This window comes from Chelmon rostratus, chromosome 15 (assembly GCF_017976325.1).
Source record: "Chelmon rostratus isolate fCheRos1 chromosome 15, fCheRos1.pri, whole genome shotgun sequence".
Classification (NCBI taxonomy): domain Eukaryota; kingdom Metazoa; phylum Chordata; class Actinopteri; order Chaetodontiformes; family Chaetodontidae; genus Chelmon; species Chelmon rostratus.
Window position 1 is genome coordinate 16176867 of NC_055672.1, and position 19118 is coordinate 16195984.

At 44.4% G+C, this 19118-nt stretch overlaps 2 protein-coding genes across 2 annotated transcripts; both read left to right on the forward strand.

The window, feature by feature from the left end:
* The first annotated feature begins 12293 nt into the window (after positions 1–12293).
* Positions 12294–18684, forward strand: LOC121617976 (cytochrome P450 1B1-like). Its single transcript, XM_041953198.1, has 2 exons — positions 12294–12350; positions 16320–18684. Exons 1-2 carry the CDS (start codon positions 12329–12331, stop codon positions 17867–17869), a joined length of 1572 nt encoding a protein of 523 aa, XP_041809132.1. The 5' UTR covers positions 12294–12328; the 3' UTR covers positions 17870–18684.
* On the forward strand, positions 12329–15045 carry LOC121617975 (cytochrome P450 1B1-like). Its single transcript, XM_041953197.1, has one exon. It carries the CDS (start codon positions 12329–12331, stop codon positions 13904–13906), a length of 1578 nt encoding a protein of 525 aa, XP_041809131.1. The 3' UTR covers positions 13907–15045.
* Positions 18685–19118: the final 434 nt, after the last annotated feature.

Genomic DNA, 19118 nt, shown 5'->3' on the forward strand with positions numbered 1-19118 from the left:
TGGGTCTGAATCCATGGGAAGCCTGCGGATGGTAGGGCTCATGTCTCAAGTTACACCATTCATAAATCTAGCTATAGGCCTGCTTTACATACCTTATTACATGACCTCTTTATTTGGCCATCTCTGTGTTTGTCACAAATATGGGCCCCAGTCTTCACGTCTGCCTCAAATGCAGCCCCTCCCTGAGGTTTCTATAATAATGTCAATGAGCTACCAAAGCATATCGAATGGGAGGAAAAGGCATATCATCCCATATGAAATACAGGGCCAGCATCCGTCCTCATTGCACTTCCCTGTGAAATTGTTCCCAAACAATGACAGAGCGCCACTCGAAGCATCTATACCTGCAGGGCTCATTAAAAATGCAGTAACCCCCCCCCCCCCCCCATTGAACTTTTTCGGGGGCTGTTCTGCAAATTAACAGGAATCCAACAGACTCCTCAGAGAATTTGGACTTCTTCACGCTCTCTAATGAAAATTTACTACCACCTCCTCCCACTCTGTCCACTCCGCTCAAGAAACAAGTAAAACATATCCATCTGAGAAGATGCAGAGGAGGGAAGGAGAGAGGCGTGAAACCCGTACGAGATAGTAGTGCTTCGCTTCTTCTGCTGTGAAATCAGGACAACCATATCGCTCGAAATCATCGACAGTAGAGAATCTCTGCTCATGTCAGTTCAGACACTGTCTCCTTTAACAATAGGGCTGCTAATAGCTATTAGTCTGCTTACAGCTATGTGTTTACATTCCCCCATAAATGACTGTAACACTGAAAAGAACACGCCTTATATAGTCAAAATCCACAGACTGTAGCATTTGAACTTGTCCCATACCTAAACAGAGGATATGGCCGAGATACAATCACTGCAAATGCATTTTTTCTTCCTCCAGCATGAAATTCCTGAGACTCTCAGGCTGACTCTTCATGAAAGGGAAGGTACAGAGATATAAGAGCTTCAAACATGCTGTCTGACCTTGTTACACAAACAGCATGTGTCTCTGCGGATGTGAGCGACTGCTTGAAAGCATCCTTATGTCTGCTTGCATTGCACACATACATATGCATGAGTGTGCGCGCCCGTGCAGCTTGTTTCGGCCAAACAGCTGAACAGGTCAACGCTTCCAGGTTATAATTCCGCGTGGGCCGGGCCACAAGGTGCGCTGCAGGCCGACAGAGAGGATGTGATGGAGTGCAGTGCAGCTGGGACTGCGAACATGCCAGAGTGAAGTAAAGTCTGGAGAGTAAGTGGTGATTTGTATGAAATGATGCACAGGATACATGTGCTGCAGAAACTGCATTCTCCAAGACATTAATCAGATGTCAGTCCTTATTTCTCCTCAAGAGCCAGACTTACTGTCATAAAAAATGTCTGTGCAGAGCCGTCTAATTCACCCAGGTTGTAGCCCTACGTCAACTTACAAAATGCCCACTTCTGAATCGTTTTTCCGATTTATACAAGAGTTCAGTATAGCTGTATTGCTCAAGCGGACAAACTAATCACCAGCAACGAAACCACAAAAAGGAGGCAGAAAATTAGGAGTATCTGGGATTAATTTGTTACTTGTAAATCAGAGGATGTTAGTTTATATTCTAAATCATTGTCTATGCAAAACAAGGAGAGAAGAAAGGGTCCGCAGGGCAGACAAATTCATGAAGTAAATCATTTTAGAGCCACACGGTGCTGTTCTCTGCCTTTCTGCTGCACAAAAATGCTCTCTGACGCAGAGGAGTTCAGACCCCTTGGAAACGCGAGGCACCCGTGGCCGTCTGTCACCCGAAGCCAAACATGACCACTCTCGCTCCTGAAGAGCACCGGTGGACAAGAGGCCGCTGCAGCTGTGTCATCTCCGAGGACTGCGCTGCTATTTCACATCAGCTCGCGCTACAAGATGTAATCACGCTTTCTGTATTCGTAGACAGAGGCATAAGCACTTCAGCAGCTTGTTCGAGAGATCTCTGCTCGTCAAGCAGCGGCCAGGAGAGACTTGAATGTCTGCAGATCACATGAGAGATTCAGTCAGTGAGTGAGAACCGAAGCAGAACTAATAAAGATGAACTCTGATAAGTGAGCTGACAACCACTGAAAGCTTTATGTAAAGATGGAACAGCTTCCCTCGCTGAATCTATGCAGCACCAATCAAAAATGAGGGAGCGTAGATAAATAGAAGCAGGCGAGTTACACAACGCATTTTGAGCTTTGAGACAACTGAAATGTCGATCAAGCAAAAGGAGCTGCGGCGGTGTCAGGAAGAGGGCCTCAGCTGCCCGTTCAGTGCATTTCTGAAACTACCGTCACGATGCAGGGACATGACGAAAGTTGGGAAATCTGGAAAGCCGCTGTCAGTAGCCATGATTTAAGGTCATTCCTGGTAATTCCCTGGTCTTGGTATCGATTCTGTCCCACAGTAATTGCTTCACAATTTGCAATCCCAGATTGCAGGGATGTGGTGTGCAAATGGGGCTTGTGGTACATAAAGCACACAAGTCCAATATATTAGGAGACACGCCGATTTCACACTCTGCTCGCAGACAGCTCAGAGCACAATGACTGTCACAGATTCTCAGTGTTTTTCTGTGAATATATTTATGGTTTATAACACAAAGATCGCTTTTATCCTCAATATATTTAATTCTACCCATATGGCAATAATTTTTGACATCTTGGATGAATTAAATTACAAAGAAAGCTAAATTTTCTGCCTTAATATTGAAAATATAATTGCACCAGCGAGACTAAAGCGGGGCAGTGGATGAACTCTGCCCTCTGAGGTCTCTGTCCCGCTGCTGTGGCGATACCATGGGCTCATCTGCAGAATTGGAGCAGTGAAGGGGGGTAACCCGACCGCTCGCTGACCCCGCTTCATTTTCAGGATACTAAAATGCACCGAGCTGCTCAAGCGGAACATATGGAGGTGCCAAAGAGAGGGAATCACGGAACATTATCCGCCCAATTACACAATGAGAAGAGCAACCCGCTGGTAGTATCCATACTGCACGTAATGTTCAGTGTGCCTGTGGCTCAGCCCCGATCAGACCAGCTCGGCCTCCCCACCTGCAGAGATCCCAGCCTGGGACAGTCTGTCTCCAAGGGAGACAGAGACAAAGCAGCTCATAAATATGTGAGTCAGTAAAAAGTATTGACAAGAAACAGGAACACCTTGTGTCATATCCCCCCCAAAAAACCCTACTAGACGTCCTATCACAGCAAACTGAACAGATGCTCTGCAGATGATTTGATTTCTGGGGTATCAAGAGACAGAATGCTTCCATGGTTAACCATTTCCAAGTTGAATGGAGAAACAAAAGCATATTCGATGTTCTAGCATGTATCGTATTGCAAGAGTAAACCCAGCAACACTTTGCATGACTCATCCTTCTTAGTCGACATGAGAATACCAAGTAATCCTCATTCTTACTCAGCAGGGGTGCAATGATCCGACAGATCACGACAGAGACTCTGTCTTGAATGACCTGCACAGAGTCGGCCGATGTTGAGAAGGACTTGCATGCATGTGTGCAGAAACTTGTGCAGACTGTGTACTTCTTGACAGATACTTTAAGCACTTATTGTGGTGATGACTTTGGTGAGTCTGAGAATGATCAGCACTTTAGTCTGACCTAATTCAAGGTTGTTTTCCGGAGCTTTCAGCCACGTTCCAGTTTGTGCAGCTGTAATGGACATAGCTTGTTCATTCTTAACCTTGGGAACAGATGTTTCCAAGGTCTTTAGCATTTAAATGAGCCCTTTATTATAAAACCACAATCTTATACAATACTTTATTGCAGAATAATCAACAACATGCTGGATTTATCCACTTTATTAAGCCACTTTTTTCATGCTATCTCTCCGATATACCACCCACGACAGCAGCAGTAAGCGGTGTTGGTTGGTACACCCATCCAAGCTCGAGGTGCCTAACATGCTGGATTTTGTTGTTGATGTAGTGTTTGTATTAAATACTAACATACTGACACACAACAAGCAAGTTACCAAGGCCACAGTCCACCTGCAGGGGCAGTGCAGGACTAACCATCAAAAATATGGAGCAAAAATAGAACCTGGATGTCAGTGACGTGTCATACTGCAATATGGTAAAGTTCAAACAACAGTGGATAATGACTGATGACAGCGAGAGAGCGGAGCGACTAGCAGTGCAGACAGGTAGCCACATCTCTGGAAAATCACTTTGAGTACTTTGTCCCAGAAAGACGGTAAATGATCTGGAACAATTAACCCACTGGCTTCTGAATATATACGTTTGGCCCTGCAACCTGGAAAAGCTTTATCACATACAGCGCAGCGCACAGACTTGAGCCTGAGGTGTCATCTTTCTGCTTAAACCCTTTCAGTTCTGCCCTGCCCCGAGCCTTGAACATGACCTTCAGTATTTCTATGTTTCTTGTTTTGTCTCATTTGGTCCACAAATGAAAAGGTTTTTTTGAACTTTTTTACCAATTCTGGTATGTTGTCAGCAATGAGGGTGTCGAATCAGCTTTTGAAATGAAAGTCAGGAGGACTCCTCCCAGCCATCACTGAAATAGCTTCAGAAAACATAATCGACGAGTGGTGTCTTTCTAGTTTCCAGCTGCATAAGAAATGCATCCATGTGCGAGTGATTTATTTTTCAAGGTGGATTTCCACTTTTATTTCTTTGTTTTTAATGACCCAAAACACACCGTCTTTATGAAGTCACCCATGTGTTGCAAAGCCAGTAAGACAATTGGAGAAATATAACTCTGATAGCCAATGACTGACAGTATGACTGTGGCCGAATTACGACAGCATTATTGAAGCAGGTGAAGCAATGCTGTTGTCAAGATTCTGTGTAAGATTAATTCTTAAAATGTGAGTTTATGAAATGCAGTTCTGCGCTGTGACATTATCTCAGCACTTTAAATGTGATGAATATTAAACACTTTTGCAGTGACTCAGACTGGGCTTCCATGAGCCTTCATGCATTATGGAGACCTCAGTGTTAATCAAAGGGTTCGGGTGACTCAGAGAGCAAAGTTTAAGCCAAACTCTTACTGGTATGCTGCCCATCTTCTTCCTCCTCTGATTAAACATTAGCATATTAAAGGCTCTATTTCATGGTCGATGGATGAAAGATCTGAAATTTGAATTTTACAAACAGGAGCCACGTGGGCCTAATCTTCTTATCAGTTTTAACGCGGCCTATCACAACAGGCTGAAATGCCAAATTTGAGGTCGAAAAAGAAAATTACCCACCAATAGCAACACTTGATATGAAAGCAGATTTAATGATGTCTCTATATACTCTTTTTGCACCTTGGAAGCACTGTGATCGTTTCCTGGTACTATCGTGAGAGTACGACACCAAAGCTGCCACATTTTCAAAAATGAAGTTTTCTTGAACCAAACAAAATGTTCTTCCAAAACCAGAATATGAAGAAATTTGGATGAAAACAACATAAACTACAAAATGTCATGATACACAGCCCACATCACTTCGCAAAGCTGCATGGATGACTGAGCTGAAAAACGCAGAAGAGAGTGAAAGTTCAAAGGAGGAATTTGAGTGGCATGTCACAGGACAATTTCAGAACGCTATCCAGCTTTAGTTTGACTCACTTTTTCTGCTGTTTTAAATCTGGATGCAGGCTAGCCCCACAACTTGTAATACTGCTACGACGGCGGTTCCCTTTATTGGACAAATAAGATAATGTAGTTCTTCCACGGGACAGGAGGTGGGAAATGTGCCCTACCGATTTCTCCGCCTGTCTTAGATGAGCTCACAGAGTCGGGGTCATCTGGAAGCCATTTCTACTTGTGCTTTCTCCCTCGTCTCATTTTAATCTCTCACTGCAGCCCCGCACCTCCTCCTCCCCCCTCCCGCCCCCGCTCCCTGGGGAAGCCGGAGTTCAGTGACCGAGCTCCGCGCACGCCAGGCCGGCATGGCACGCAAGCTCATCCCCGCTCTGCTCCCCTAGCACGCAAAAACTCTACGGGATTAGAAACAAATATCCCTATACTGTACTACATAATACATGGCTCCTGTCCTGGGTGCCACATTAAGTGAAGATCTATCACGCAGCCTGCACACAGTGAAGAGGGAAACTGTCCAGTCCAGGAGGAGTGTGGGAAAAGAGGAAAATAGGCTATTATCTTAATAAGTTACTGGATTAATAATAGAAGATCTTTGTCTGGCTTTGTCTGCAGTTTAATGCATTATGTGAGCGACCTTACTGAACTCTCTTATGATGCAACTGAATTTTCTCACTCACTTTACTTTCACTAGGTTGTCTACTTTTACTCAAGTACTGTACTTAAGTAGCTCTTAAGTAGTTAAGTAGTAGTACTTAAATTGTTACTTTTCAGATTAGAACCTTCCTGTCTAGGAAAAACCACATCTCTCTATATTTGGTGATTTTGATTGTGAATGTTTGTGATAAAATGAGGGGTTAAGTGTTCCTTTATGAGTCGAGAAAATTCTCCTACTTCTTAAGATAAATAAACTATTTAGAAAGCCCCTCGGATGAGCTGGAAAATGCTGAAAACAGGCTGTTTTTTTGTGCTCATGAAAAACTGACTCTTTATGCAACATGCACACGAATGAATGAATCCAAAAACATCAGATATAATAGTGAAATGCTCACAGGGACCAGTTTACTGCAGAATGAGCACTTTTTGCAGATATTTCTTACATGCTTGTATTTTAAAGATTTTGAATGCAGGACTTTTGCTTGTCGTGGAGTATTTTCTTTCACAGTGTGGCATTGCTACATTTTATTAAAGTAAAGGATCTGAATACTTCCACCACTTTGTATTCTAATGTTTTTGTCTTACATGCATGCAGACACCTGAACTAAAATTTGAAGTCGATCTGGGTAAGTGCATGCAGGCATAACTTTCATTTCCCAGGATTTATAAAGAAATGAGCGTGTGCCGCTTTGAAAAAACATTTCATTCTAAAAAACGTGAAATGTCTGAAACCCTGGATAATTTTTTTTACGTTAATATGTCACTTTTGCTGAGTTTCTCAATACGTGCAGAGTTGTAAGAAAGTGTGAAACATGTGTAGCGTGGGTGGCCACTAGGTCGGATCAAACCCCCGATCTCGAATACGTTTGGGCTATATTCAACGAAAGGACCGCATCAAAGTGCAGTATGTGTGAGAAAATATTGCGCTAAGGTTAAAAATCATAGTTTTGTAAAGGGTCTGAAGCCATGTTTTCATGGTTTTAACCAAGGGCCTTAAATCAATCCAGGGAAGCATTCTCCAAAAGTAGCGCTCTCCTCTTTCATGTGGCCTGCTTGATATTTCCCTACAGCAACACATCTTTTAGCACAGCAGGTCAAACACAACAGAGCTATTAAAGATAAATCTCCAATATACTCCAAATCTAAATGACCCCTGGACACCGGACCTGCCGTGACACTGTGATTCAGCCCATCTCACCTCAGGTTGTCTGTGCCTCCGCTCTTTTGACGGTGAAGCAGACTTTTAGACGAGCGACCCATGGAGGTTTTGACAAGTGCACAAACAAGGAATTGAATTCTCAATAATTCAATCTTGTTTTGTGTGCCTGGGGTTCATTGTGCTGTATGTGGTGAAATGCATGTAACACAATACACGCAGAACGGTCATAGTCTACAAATGCTTTGTAATTTTTTACTTAGCCTGTCTTTCCTTACAGTATCGAATATGGATTTAGACCACGATTCAGTCTAAGTATGGATTTAGACATTTCAAAAGTATGACTTTTAACCACAGCACACTATTTTCAGTTTTAACCATTTGGATGCTGGATAAAATCATCAGTGTTCTACTTTTGGATTTCAGTTATATTCAAACATTTGTAAAACAGGCCTTTTATAAAGGAGCATTTCTGAATGGTTAACCTGTGTTACCTGATGCTGCTGAGCACTCATAAAGACAACACTGACATATTATCATGTCGCTATGGAGAACGTGTTAGCGAACGGTTGCCTATTTTAACATCCGTGCTTCAGTTTGTTCTACACATGTGCGAAAATGCAGCCCTGGAACGTAAGCAATAAGACATACGTGGAACGAATCGGGTTTCCGGTACGGATCAGGCAGTGGCAGCACCGGCCAGGTAACATACAGTGGGTTTATCTGAGAGCCGATGCAGACGCAAGTGAACCAAAACAGCCCAAACAGAAAACCAAAACACTGAGCTGAAAGAGGCTGAAATGTTCTGTAGAACTGAGGGGAACTGCAGTCAGGTGATCGTTCTCTAATGGCTCATCAGTACGAGCAGCACCTTTCACATTACACAGTCATTTTATCCATTGTTGATATAAAAACATTAATTAGTGCAGCTTTAAGTGAACTTGTGTCCTTTTCACTCTTTAACATAATCAACGCCATGTGAAACGATGACCTCTGAGACTTAAGAGCTGAACTCAGTTGTGTAGAGTTGAAGTGCATCTTTTTTGGTGTGTGTATGTGAGAACACAGCTTACTTGCACCGCTTTAACCACCAGCCCATTTGGTATCTCCCCGTTGAAGTGAATTGTGCCTTTTCTCAGGCTTTTTACAAACAAACAACAATCAGGTCTGACAGTGACAATTTTTCCAAGTATCTCTCTTTCCTTCGTATTGTGGTCTGGCACGAGAAAGCGCCCTCATTTCAAACATCACCATCTCTAACTAGCAATGTCCGGTGGTTACCTCCTGGCTGCCCGAGATGGCGCTGGCCCAGAGGATGTTTTTGTTGGTCTGTTTACTGGTTTGTCGGGTTGTTTTTGGCTGCAGCTTTTTCAGTCTTGGCTCACCTTTGTTCTCTCAAGTAAATGAAAAAAAAAAAAAATCTTCGCTCAGATTCCTGGATTCTCTCTGCTCTCCCCTTTCCCAAGTCCCACCAGCTCCCCAACTGCCTGTTGGACCCCTGGCTTTCCTCTCCCTGCTGCCCTCCTCCCTCACACCCTAAACCCCCGCCCCCCTTCCCTCTTCCTTCCTCCCTGTTGGTGCTGTGCGTGACAGTAGCTCACTGAGAAGTGGAAATGAGACTAGTAAACAATGATTAGCTCCAGAGCCGGGGCAGCCTGGTCTACCATTGGTCCTGTCTCCGCACAGCGAGCGCCCACCCGCCAGCGCATGACATGCAGCGGCATATAGACCCCATCCCCGCCTCCGCCCCGCCGACTACTCCCCCCTCGGAGTCAACGCAGGGTCAGGGCCAACCTTTCACAGCCAGGTTACAAGGGGTAATCACAGGCAAACACGGCAGCCACACGCAAAACGCACACACGACACCCCCTCCCCTCCATCCCGGGCCTCCACCCTCTCCCACACACATACACACAAACTACCCCCCCTTACCTCCCGCCACCCAGCCACCCCCTTCCTCAGCCACAAACCTGGCTCTGATTAGCGTGATGGGGATGCAAGTGGCCACATGTGTATGTGGAGCAGACTCAGGCAAGGAGGAGGAGGAGGAGGAGGTAATGGTGGTGTTGGTGGAGGTGGAGGAGGGGGGGGGGATTCCCCCTATAGGAATAGAGAAGAGAAGAAACAGTCATCCCCAGTGCAGGCAGTGTATTCGAAGACATTGCTATGTCTCTGGTTAACCGAGGAATCATTCTGGAGGCTTTGGTGCTCGGCCACACCGCATTTCTCAACACAAACAGCTCTCAGGCAGAGCTCTGAAGCAGCGAAACTCTCGACATCTGTAAGAGGCTGCTCAAGGACCATTATTGTGAAAGAATGACACATAACACATAATGCAGTTACACTTAGGTTACTTTTATTGTTGCCTTTCTGTTTGTTTTCACAATTTAATCACGCCGTGCCTATGAGACCTGCTATTGATCAGTTTATTAAATCAGACGCTGTCATATATCACAGTTTGGGAGTGTATGGTTGGATTTGAGGGTGTAGCTTTCTTTTAGATGTACTGAAAATGTTTGCTTTGCACATCCTGTCACTTAATCTAAGCTATAAAATATTCACGGCCACAGAAGCAGTCAGACTTCACGGTGAAATATACGGACGGTGAAGAGTTAACGTTCTGCTTGACGAATGCGATATATGTGCTGCGTGACTTTAACTTGACTCTTTGTATAATAATAAATTCTCCAGCCTCCTTATCTTTATTTGTTTCTATAATAGGGTCATGAATGTACTCACGGAAAATGACGCTCATGTCATAATTGCTGTAAAACACATTTTCCAGTGTCAATCCTATTAGATATCATTTTCAACATTTGCCATCTTCCTCCCCCGTTCCTCACCCCTCCTCCTCCTCCTCCTCCTTTCCTGCTGATAATGACGGTCTGTGCTTGTGTGGTAGTGAAACTTTCTGTCCCTCTGACTTTGCTTCGGAAATGTTTTAGTACCTTCAATTGGGGTCATTACCTCCCTGCAAAAATAAACTTCACAGCTGGTGGGAAAACAAGAAACAAATTTTGTCTTCGGCACAGAGAAGGGAAACGCTCCGGCTCGGGAAATCACCTCACTTTGAACTGAAGGTTTAATAGAATCGACAGAACAAGTCTTACTTAATGTTACAGATCGGCATCTCTCCATCTATCTGTCTGAAAGAACATTTAAGACTCTTTGGCTCGTACCTTACATGATTGTGCAACCGTAAAAACACAGAGCTTGTGATTTATTACCTAAGGTAAAAAAAAAAAAAGTTAAATATAACCAAGATTTGGCCTCAGATTTTGCTTTGTTTGTCCTCACTTCAGTGTGTGTTTTCTTTTTTCCTTCCTGAATTTTCCCCCCATATTTGTGGGGACTGCAACTTGAAAGGTGGGGGTTGGAGGCGCAGGGGACGCGAGGGCGGAGGGGGCACCTGAAGTTTGTTGTGGTATGATGTAACCCAGAGTGTCATGCAAAACTGCAGTTTATGTGGTCGCCACCAGTGTTGGAGTATCAATATTTCATAGCTTGTCCACACTGAGTTAGTTTGTTATGTGTGAGATTTCAGCGAAATTATTCTGCCTCTGTCAGATGCTGAGGGGAGAAAGAGAGAAAGAAAGAAAGAAAGAAAGAAAGAAAGAAAGAAAGAAAGAAAGAAAGAAAGAAAGAAAGAAAGAAAGATTAAATAAATGCAGTATCATATGGATCTTGATAGTTACACATGTAATATTTTACAATGTAACATTTTATCTGATGTTTGATTTTTCTTTCTTTTTGAAGCTATTAGTATCTTCCGTGTTAATTCTAAAACTTGGAAATTAATGTCAGATTTCTCCTTTTTTTCTTCTTTAAATAAAGCCGTTTAAAGCGCTTGAGTCCAGTATAAAACGCGCTCGGCTGCGGCTCTTTGGAGTCGGGCTGTGTGGTGCGCAACTTTCTGGCAACTTTATACTTGACACTAATGACATTTTTATGACGAACTATCAAAATGATCATTTGCGACACTCAACCTACAGGACTTTTGGGCGAAGAATCAGAGGGTAACACAACAAAATGACAACATTTTCACTGAATTGATCGTTATAGACAAGCATGTCATTAAAGACACGTTGCTCCATACAGATGTGCCGCAATTCACTGACTCCAACTTTCCAAACAGAGGATGCATTAAACTGGGAAATTACTCGGGCTGAGCATGCAAACTAACTTTGAAGCGGATCAAAAGGCTAATTAAATAAATAGAGCCACGTTCACTCAACTGAAAATAGGACCACGCTCAAATAGATTTCGCACAGATGTAATTAAAGCATTAAAGTCAGTTTAAAGTTGGACAAACCGTCAGCAAACACTTTTTTTTCTGGCCAAAGTGCGCCCGCCGAGTCTTCTGCAGCCAGAGAGTAAATCATGTTGGAAAGATGCACTTTGTAATGTGCAAACTCTGCCAGTCCCGCAATTAGTAAAACAAATTGGCTCGACGCGTTTCCTACTGGATCGGTCACCAGTTGCTGAGTCTTTTTTCCCCGCAGTGGACAGCTCGTTCGCGCCGCGCGCTCACGGCGTCCCCCGACGCTCACAGGCGCGCGCCCCTCCGACAGCGACCGACAACGGGGAGATAATGTAGTGGGGTCTGCGGGGCTACCACAATGGGAGGAGTATGAAAGTTACCCTGAGCCCTGCCCACCAACTGCAAAACATATAAGACGCTGGAGTGGAGCAAAAAGCAGGCACTTAAGCCTTAAATCTTGATGAAAAGACCGCAGACAAAAAACTTCACCCTAACTCACTTCTTTTATCAGTTAATTTGAGGTTTTTTATCATTATGACCTCACTAGCGTTTGATTGACATATCTTAAATATTTTTTATGTGTTATGGATAAACAAGAGATGTATTGATTTTTTTCCCTTCCAAAAACACAACTGAAAACAGTCTTTCTGTTTTTTTGAGGAAGAAGTGTGCAGAGTATTTGTCACAATGGCACTGGACACTGAGTTTGGTGTGAAGGGCAGCAGCATCATCAGGGAGTGGAGCGGACAGGTCCAGCCTGCTCTGGTTGCCTCCTTCGTCTTCCTCTTCTGTCTGGAAGCCTGTCTCTGGGTCAGGAACCTCCGGCTCAAGAGGAGGCTGCCGGGACCCTTCGCCTGGCCCGTGGTGGGCAACGCCATGCAGCTGGGCCAGATGCCCCACATCACCTTCGCCAAGCTGGCCAAAAAGTACGGCAACGTGTACCAGATACGGCTCGGCTGCAGTGATATCGTGGTCCTGAATGGGGACAGGGCGATCCGTCAGGCTCTGATACAGCACAGCACAGAGTTTGCAGGCAGACCCAACTTTGTCTCTTTCCAGATGATCTCTGGAGGCAGAAGTATGACATTTACTAATTACAGCAAACAGTGGAAAGTGCACAGGAAAATAGCTCAGTCCAGCCTCAGAGCCTTTTCCTCTGCAAACAGTCAGACCAAAAAAGCCTTTGAGCAGCACATTACAGCCGAGGCCATGGAACTGGTGCAGGCATTTTTGCGCCACAGCACTGATGGACGGTATTTTGACCCTTCTCATGAATTTACAGTAGCTGCTGCGAACGTCATGTGCGCTCTGTGCTTTGGGAAGCGATACGGACATGAGGACCTGGAGTTCAGGACCCTGCTAAAAAAGGTGGACAAGTTTGGAGAGACAGTAGGGGCTGGCAGCTTGGTAGATGTCATGCCCTGGCTCCAGTCCTTCCCTAACCCAGTCCGCAGTGTCTATGAAAACTTCAAAAACCTCAACGAGGAGTTTTTCACCTTTGTGAAAGATAAAGTGGTGCAGCACAGAGAATCCTTTAACCCCGACGTGACCCGGGACATGAGCGACGCCATCATCAATGTGATCGAGCACGGGAAGGACAGCGGGCTGACCAAAGACTTTGTGGAAGCAACAATCACAGATCTAATCGGAGCAGGTCAAGACACGGTGTCAACTGTCATGCAGTGGATCGTCCTGCTCCTGGCCAAACATCCTGACGTGCAAGCCAAGATGCAGGAGCTCATCGACAAAGTAGTGGGTCAGGACAGACTGCCGTCGATAGAGGACAGGAGCAGCCTGGCCTACCTGGACGCCTTCATCTACGAGACCATGCGCTTCACCAGCTTCGTCCCCGTCACCATCCCGCACTCCACAACCTCCAACGTCACCATCGAAGGTCTCCACATCCCCAAAGACACGGTGGTCTTCATCAACCAGTGGTCCGTCAACCATGACCCCCTGAAGTGGAAGGATCCACATATCTTTGACCCCTCACGCTTCCTGGATGAAAATGGGGCCCTCGATAAGGACATAACCAACAGCGTGATGATCTTTTCAACAGGTAAGAGACGCTGTATCGGCAACCAGATCGCCAAGGTGGAAGTGTTTTTATTCACTGCCATCCTGCTGCACCAGTGCAGCCTCGAGAGCGACCCCTCTGAGCCCCTCACCCTTGACTGCTCCTACGGGCTCACACTGAAGCCCCTGCGACTCTGTGTCAGCGCCAAGCTCAGGGGAAAGCTGCTTGGCTTAGTTTCTCCAGCATGAACAGCATGTCCCAATACTGTGACTCCAGGCCAGCAAACACTTTTCCACCAATGACATTTAACAGTGAGTGTCCACATACAGTACCTGCACTAAATCCTACTGTTGCGAGAGTTTCATATTTAATACTGATATTTAAAGGATATCTTTACTGACTGGCTGTATAGGAAGTATTGTTGGTGCAGGGATAAGAATATAATATCAAAGGTGTCGTGTCAGCTACAGGTAGAATTCAAGGTTGTGGACTGCTGGGATCAGGACAAAGGTATTACATTTCTGCTTCACAAAATACTCTGTACTTGATCAGATTTTGTACATAATCCTGAGTTGTGTGCTTATTTTGCATCCACTATTGAGCATGTACATGTATGGTGTGTGGGCAGGAATTAGCTTCTTTCTTTAAATGTCAATTTAAACTAATATAACTGTATATGGAATGCTTGTGAATGTTACAAAGTCACCTGATGACTTATTGTTCTCAACTGTAATATGTAAGAATATATTTAACCTTTGCCACATAAAGCAGTTATAAGATATTTTTTTATAATTTCATATTTCAGGTATGACGACAAGTGTAATGAAATTTAATGTATTTCACTATCTACTGTACTCAAAGCGTATGAACACATTAAACAAAGAATGCTGATCAAAGTGTGAGAAGAAAAGGGCTGGCATGTTTGTGAGGGAGGAAGTCTTTCATCAAGGAGCATCCATCACAGTCTTGAGGATGAAGAGGAGACATTGCCGTGAACCGTGAAGACGTCACAAACTTTATGCACCCAGGGCTCAGTTTTACTGTACAGGCACTGCCGCGACCCAGCGCCAGACACACAAGTCTCACCAGTGCAACGAAAACACATGTGCGGCAAATTTCTGTCACTCGCGAGGCATTCTCGAAAACATGTTTGTTTACAAAGCAACCTTTTCAAAGCTACATGGATGTCACTGCACTCTCTTTAAGCCTCTGCATTCAGGAATTGATGTTACAGTACCCAGGGCATGTGTTTCTCTGTCGGTGTCAAGGCAACAAATTAAACTCAGTCGGCCTCGAATGCTCAAGCATTCATCATAGAGGGTACTTTATCAATGTGTTGGCTTTATATGATGGAAAAATAAGCTATATCTGAAATGAATAAAGTGAATTGTCAATAGTCTGTGTGTCCCGTTTATTTGTCACTTTTGCCTTTAGAGTTTTAGACCTAGCTAGAATCTAACAACACTCCTTTAAACCTTCTAAGCTTGGTGTACATCTTTGGCTACAAACTGCTTCCTCAGTCTCAGTGCCAACAATGTCATATTAGGCACCAACATTATTTAGATGTCTGTCATTACTCAGTGTTTCAAATATAGAAACCTCTAGAATACTAATAATAATTCACTTGTGGCTGAATATCACTTAAACTCAAACTTTTTTTTTAAGTTCTTCCTTTTGTTACACAAGCACCCACATAAGCAGATTTATAACTAAACTCCTCTCATTTGACTGTTTAAAGGGCTATGATGCCAACAATAACTTTGTATATACATTATTATAGAGCATAAGAAATCATGCTGTTTGTATCTGTTCAGTGCTTGGATCTGAAACCCACAGCTTTCATGGTGATATCCCAGAGCCCTTCTCCCTGTATGGTTATAATTACCAGCTTGGCTGTAAATAACAGAAACCAAGTCGGCCAAAACGGCCACGGAAAGTCCATATATGAAACAGCAAATTCGTCTAACACCAGCGGAAAAGACAATTAACTCCAGCTTATAGTCCATTACGTCTTACACTGCATGCTACCACACAGCCAGCTCCCATCACATGCCATTCCTTCCATCGCATTGCTAAAGTGCATTGTTTTTCAGCATTCACAAATTTACAGTGGATATTTTTTGTATGTAGGGTTGTTTATGTTTTTTAGGTGTCATCGTTATATTCTCTGATTATAAAACTGAGAATCTGCAGCTTTTGGCAACAGGGCCTATTAAATAGTTGCTCTCCTTTTCCGTCATCCTGCAAGGGACGCTGCTGGACGGAGGCCTGAGTGGGAATCGGACTAAGGTCTGCTTGCTGTGGTCAAAATGGGAGGGGAGAGATAATAAAAAAACCTGAGTCGCTGACCCCTCCCACCATAGAGATACATATAAGCGAAGTGTTAAGGCTTGAACCTGATCGAGTCCTTCTCACAAGCTTCTGTAGAGGAGGGGTGAGACCGCATGTGAGTGCTGCTTTGTGTCCTTTTTTTTTGTATGACTATTTTGTCAGTCTGATTCTAATATAGGATGCAAATAATTTGTATTTTAACATTTATTTTCAATGTGCAAAGAGGGACCACTTGATGTGGTTTCCTGTTTTTGGTGAAAATTGCCTTTTTACTCGACGCCGTAGATCATAGACAAACTAACACAATGGCTCAAATGGACGGAGAGTTTGGTGTGAAGGGCAGCAGCATCATCAGGGAGTGGAGCGGACAGGTCCAGCCTGCTCTGGTTGCCTCCTTCGTCTTCCTCTTCTGTCTGGAAGCCTGTCTCTGGGTCAGGAACCTCCGGCTCAAGAGGAGGCTGCCGGGACCCTTCGCCTGGCCCGTGGTGGGCAACGCCATGCAGCTGGGCCAGATGCCCCACATCACCTTCGCCAAGCTGGCCAAAAAGTACGGCAACGTGTACCAGATACGGCTCGGCTGCAGTGATATCGTGGTCCTGAATGGGGACAGGGCGATCCGCCAGGCTCTGATACAGCACAGCAGAGAGTTTGCAGGCAGACCCAACTTTGTCTCTTTCCAGACTGTCTCAGGGGGTAAAAGTATGACTTTCACCAATTACAGCAAACAGTGGAAGATGCACAGGAAAATTGCTCAATCAACGATCAGAGCATTCTCATCTGCCAGCAGCCAGACCAAAAGAGCCTTTGAGCAGCAAATTGTGGCTGAAGCCACAGAGCTAGTTGAGATTTTCCTTCAACTCAGTGCTCAGGGCCAGCATTTCAACCCTGCCCATGAGCTGACAGTAGCTGCAGCGAATGTGATTTGTGCCCTGTGCTTTGGAAAACGTTATGGACATGATGATGTGGAGTTTAGAGCCTTGTTACACAGGGTAGATATGTTTGGACAGACAGTAGGGGCTGGCAGCTTGGTTGACGTGATGCCATGGCTTCAGTCTTTCCCGAATCCAGTCCGCAGCATGTTCCAGAACTTCAAACTCCTGAATCAAGAGTTCTTTGGGTTTGTCCAGCACAAGGTGGCTGAGCACAGAGAGACATTTGACCCACAAATAACGAGGGACATGAGTGATGCCTTTATCGGCGTGATTGACAAGGCTGACAGTGATAACGGACTCACCAAAGGCCATGCAGAGGGGACGGTGTCAGATCTGATTGGTGCAGGTCTGGACACCATCTCCACCGCTCTCTGCTGGATTCTGCTCCTGCTGACCAAACACCCTGACATGCAAACCAAACTCCATGAGCTCATTGACGAGGTGGTGGGGCGGAGCAGGCTGCCAACTGTCGAGGACAGGAGCAGCCTGGCCTACCTGGACGCCTTCATCTACGAGACCATGCGCTTCACCAGCTTCGTCCCCGTCACCATCCCCCACTCCACAACCTCTGACGTCACCATCGAAGGTCTCCGCATCCCCAAAGACACGGTGGTCTTCATCAATCAGTGGTCCGTCAACCATGACCCCCTGTTGTGGAAGGATCCGCATATCTTTGACCCTTCACGCTTCCTGGATGAAAAGGGCTCCCTAGACAAGGATCTCACCAACAATGTTATGATCTTCTCAGCGGGGAAGAGAAGGTGCATTGGGGACCAGATCGCCAAAGTTGAGATATTTTTGTTCTTTGCAATTCTCCTCCACCAATGTAGCTTTGAGAAATGTGCCAGCGGTGACCTGTCCTTGAACTGCTCCTACGGTTTAACACTGAGGCCTTTAGATTACAAGATCACTGCCAAACTCAGGGGAGAATTACTTATAGGCCAGTAAAAAATCTCTCCCGTTAAAGAACAGCAATGCAATATAAGGTATGTGTACTAATATAAATATCTATGTCTTGTATTGGAGGATTTTTATGTAATAAGCTTTAATTAACCCCAAAATGCAAAAGATAAGCTCGCCGCTGACACCTAAAATTGTTGCTGTTATTTCACTCAGCTACTGCCAGGTTATGCATGTAAAAGGCATTAGAAAGCAGGCAAGTTATATCTGAACTCGACAGGAATTTCACTCCTGGACTCTAAAGGACTGTGACTGACTGAGAAAACCTAAATATATCTGTATGGCTCTGCCACAATGTGTAAGAAATAAAAAGCTTTGATGTGTCTGCCCAAAACCACAATTCACAATGGACCTTAAGTATGTATTGTTATTTATATGAGGGTATTTAGCCGAGTCACTCTAAATTGCAATATAAACCGGTGGTGATGAATAAACTTCACTCAGAGCACTTTGTTTTTTTTCGCTGATGGGGAGAAATCATGTGCCAGCTGTGTGGTCTCAACTGAATCCTCTGTACAATTATTCACTCAGGCACCCATTTATCTTTGTGTGTATCGAACTTTTTCACATTTGAGTTTAATATGAATCGAGTGTGCATGTCAACTGCATTCATGTAGTCTTAAATCATGCATAATACTGTTTTATTTCGGTAATAGCTCATGTCACGTGCAACATATGTCTAAAGGCCTCATATTTATGGTTATAGTTATACTGTCTTCTTCTTTTAGTACGTAATACACTGTGCAAAGTGACTCTTTAGACATACCACATTGTCTGAATAATCTGAATAGTTAAATAAAGTTTTCATAATAAACCCAGTCTGATACTGTCTGTTTTCAGCTAACTGGAGCCTTGGATGTAGAATGTTGCATTGATCTCTAACTGAATCTGTGGGGTGCATCTGTCAGAGCAGCCAAAGTGCTGAGAATCACAGAGGCCAGAGAGGTCAAAGAGATAATAATAGACCCTGATGTCTGGTCTCAGTGTTGTTGTGAAAGATTAATATGGGTTACAGGCCCTGCATGTTCTTGTTCTCCCCCCTTTACAAGCAGGCTGTGACTCAGGACATCAGTTCAGGCAACAGTAAGCAGCCACAAGCTTCACTCGTCAATATTTAACACGGAGCGCGCTGTACTCTTGACTGCTGTGTCATTTGTTTCTGAACAGAAATGCTTTCACTTTCAGCCAAGTGAGCGTTACTTCTCATTTATCAATACACTGAGCGGTTTTTCATCCC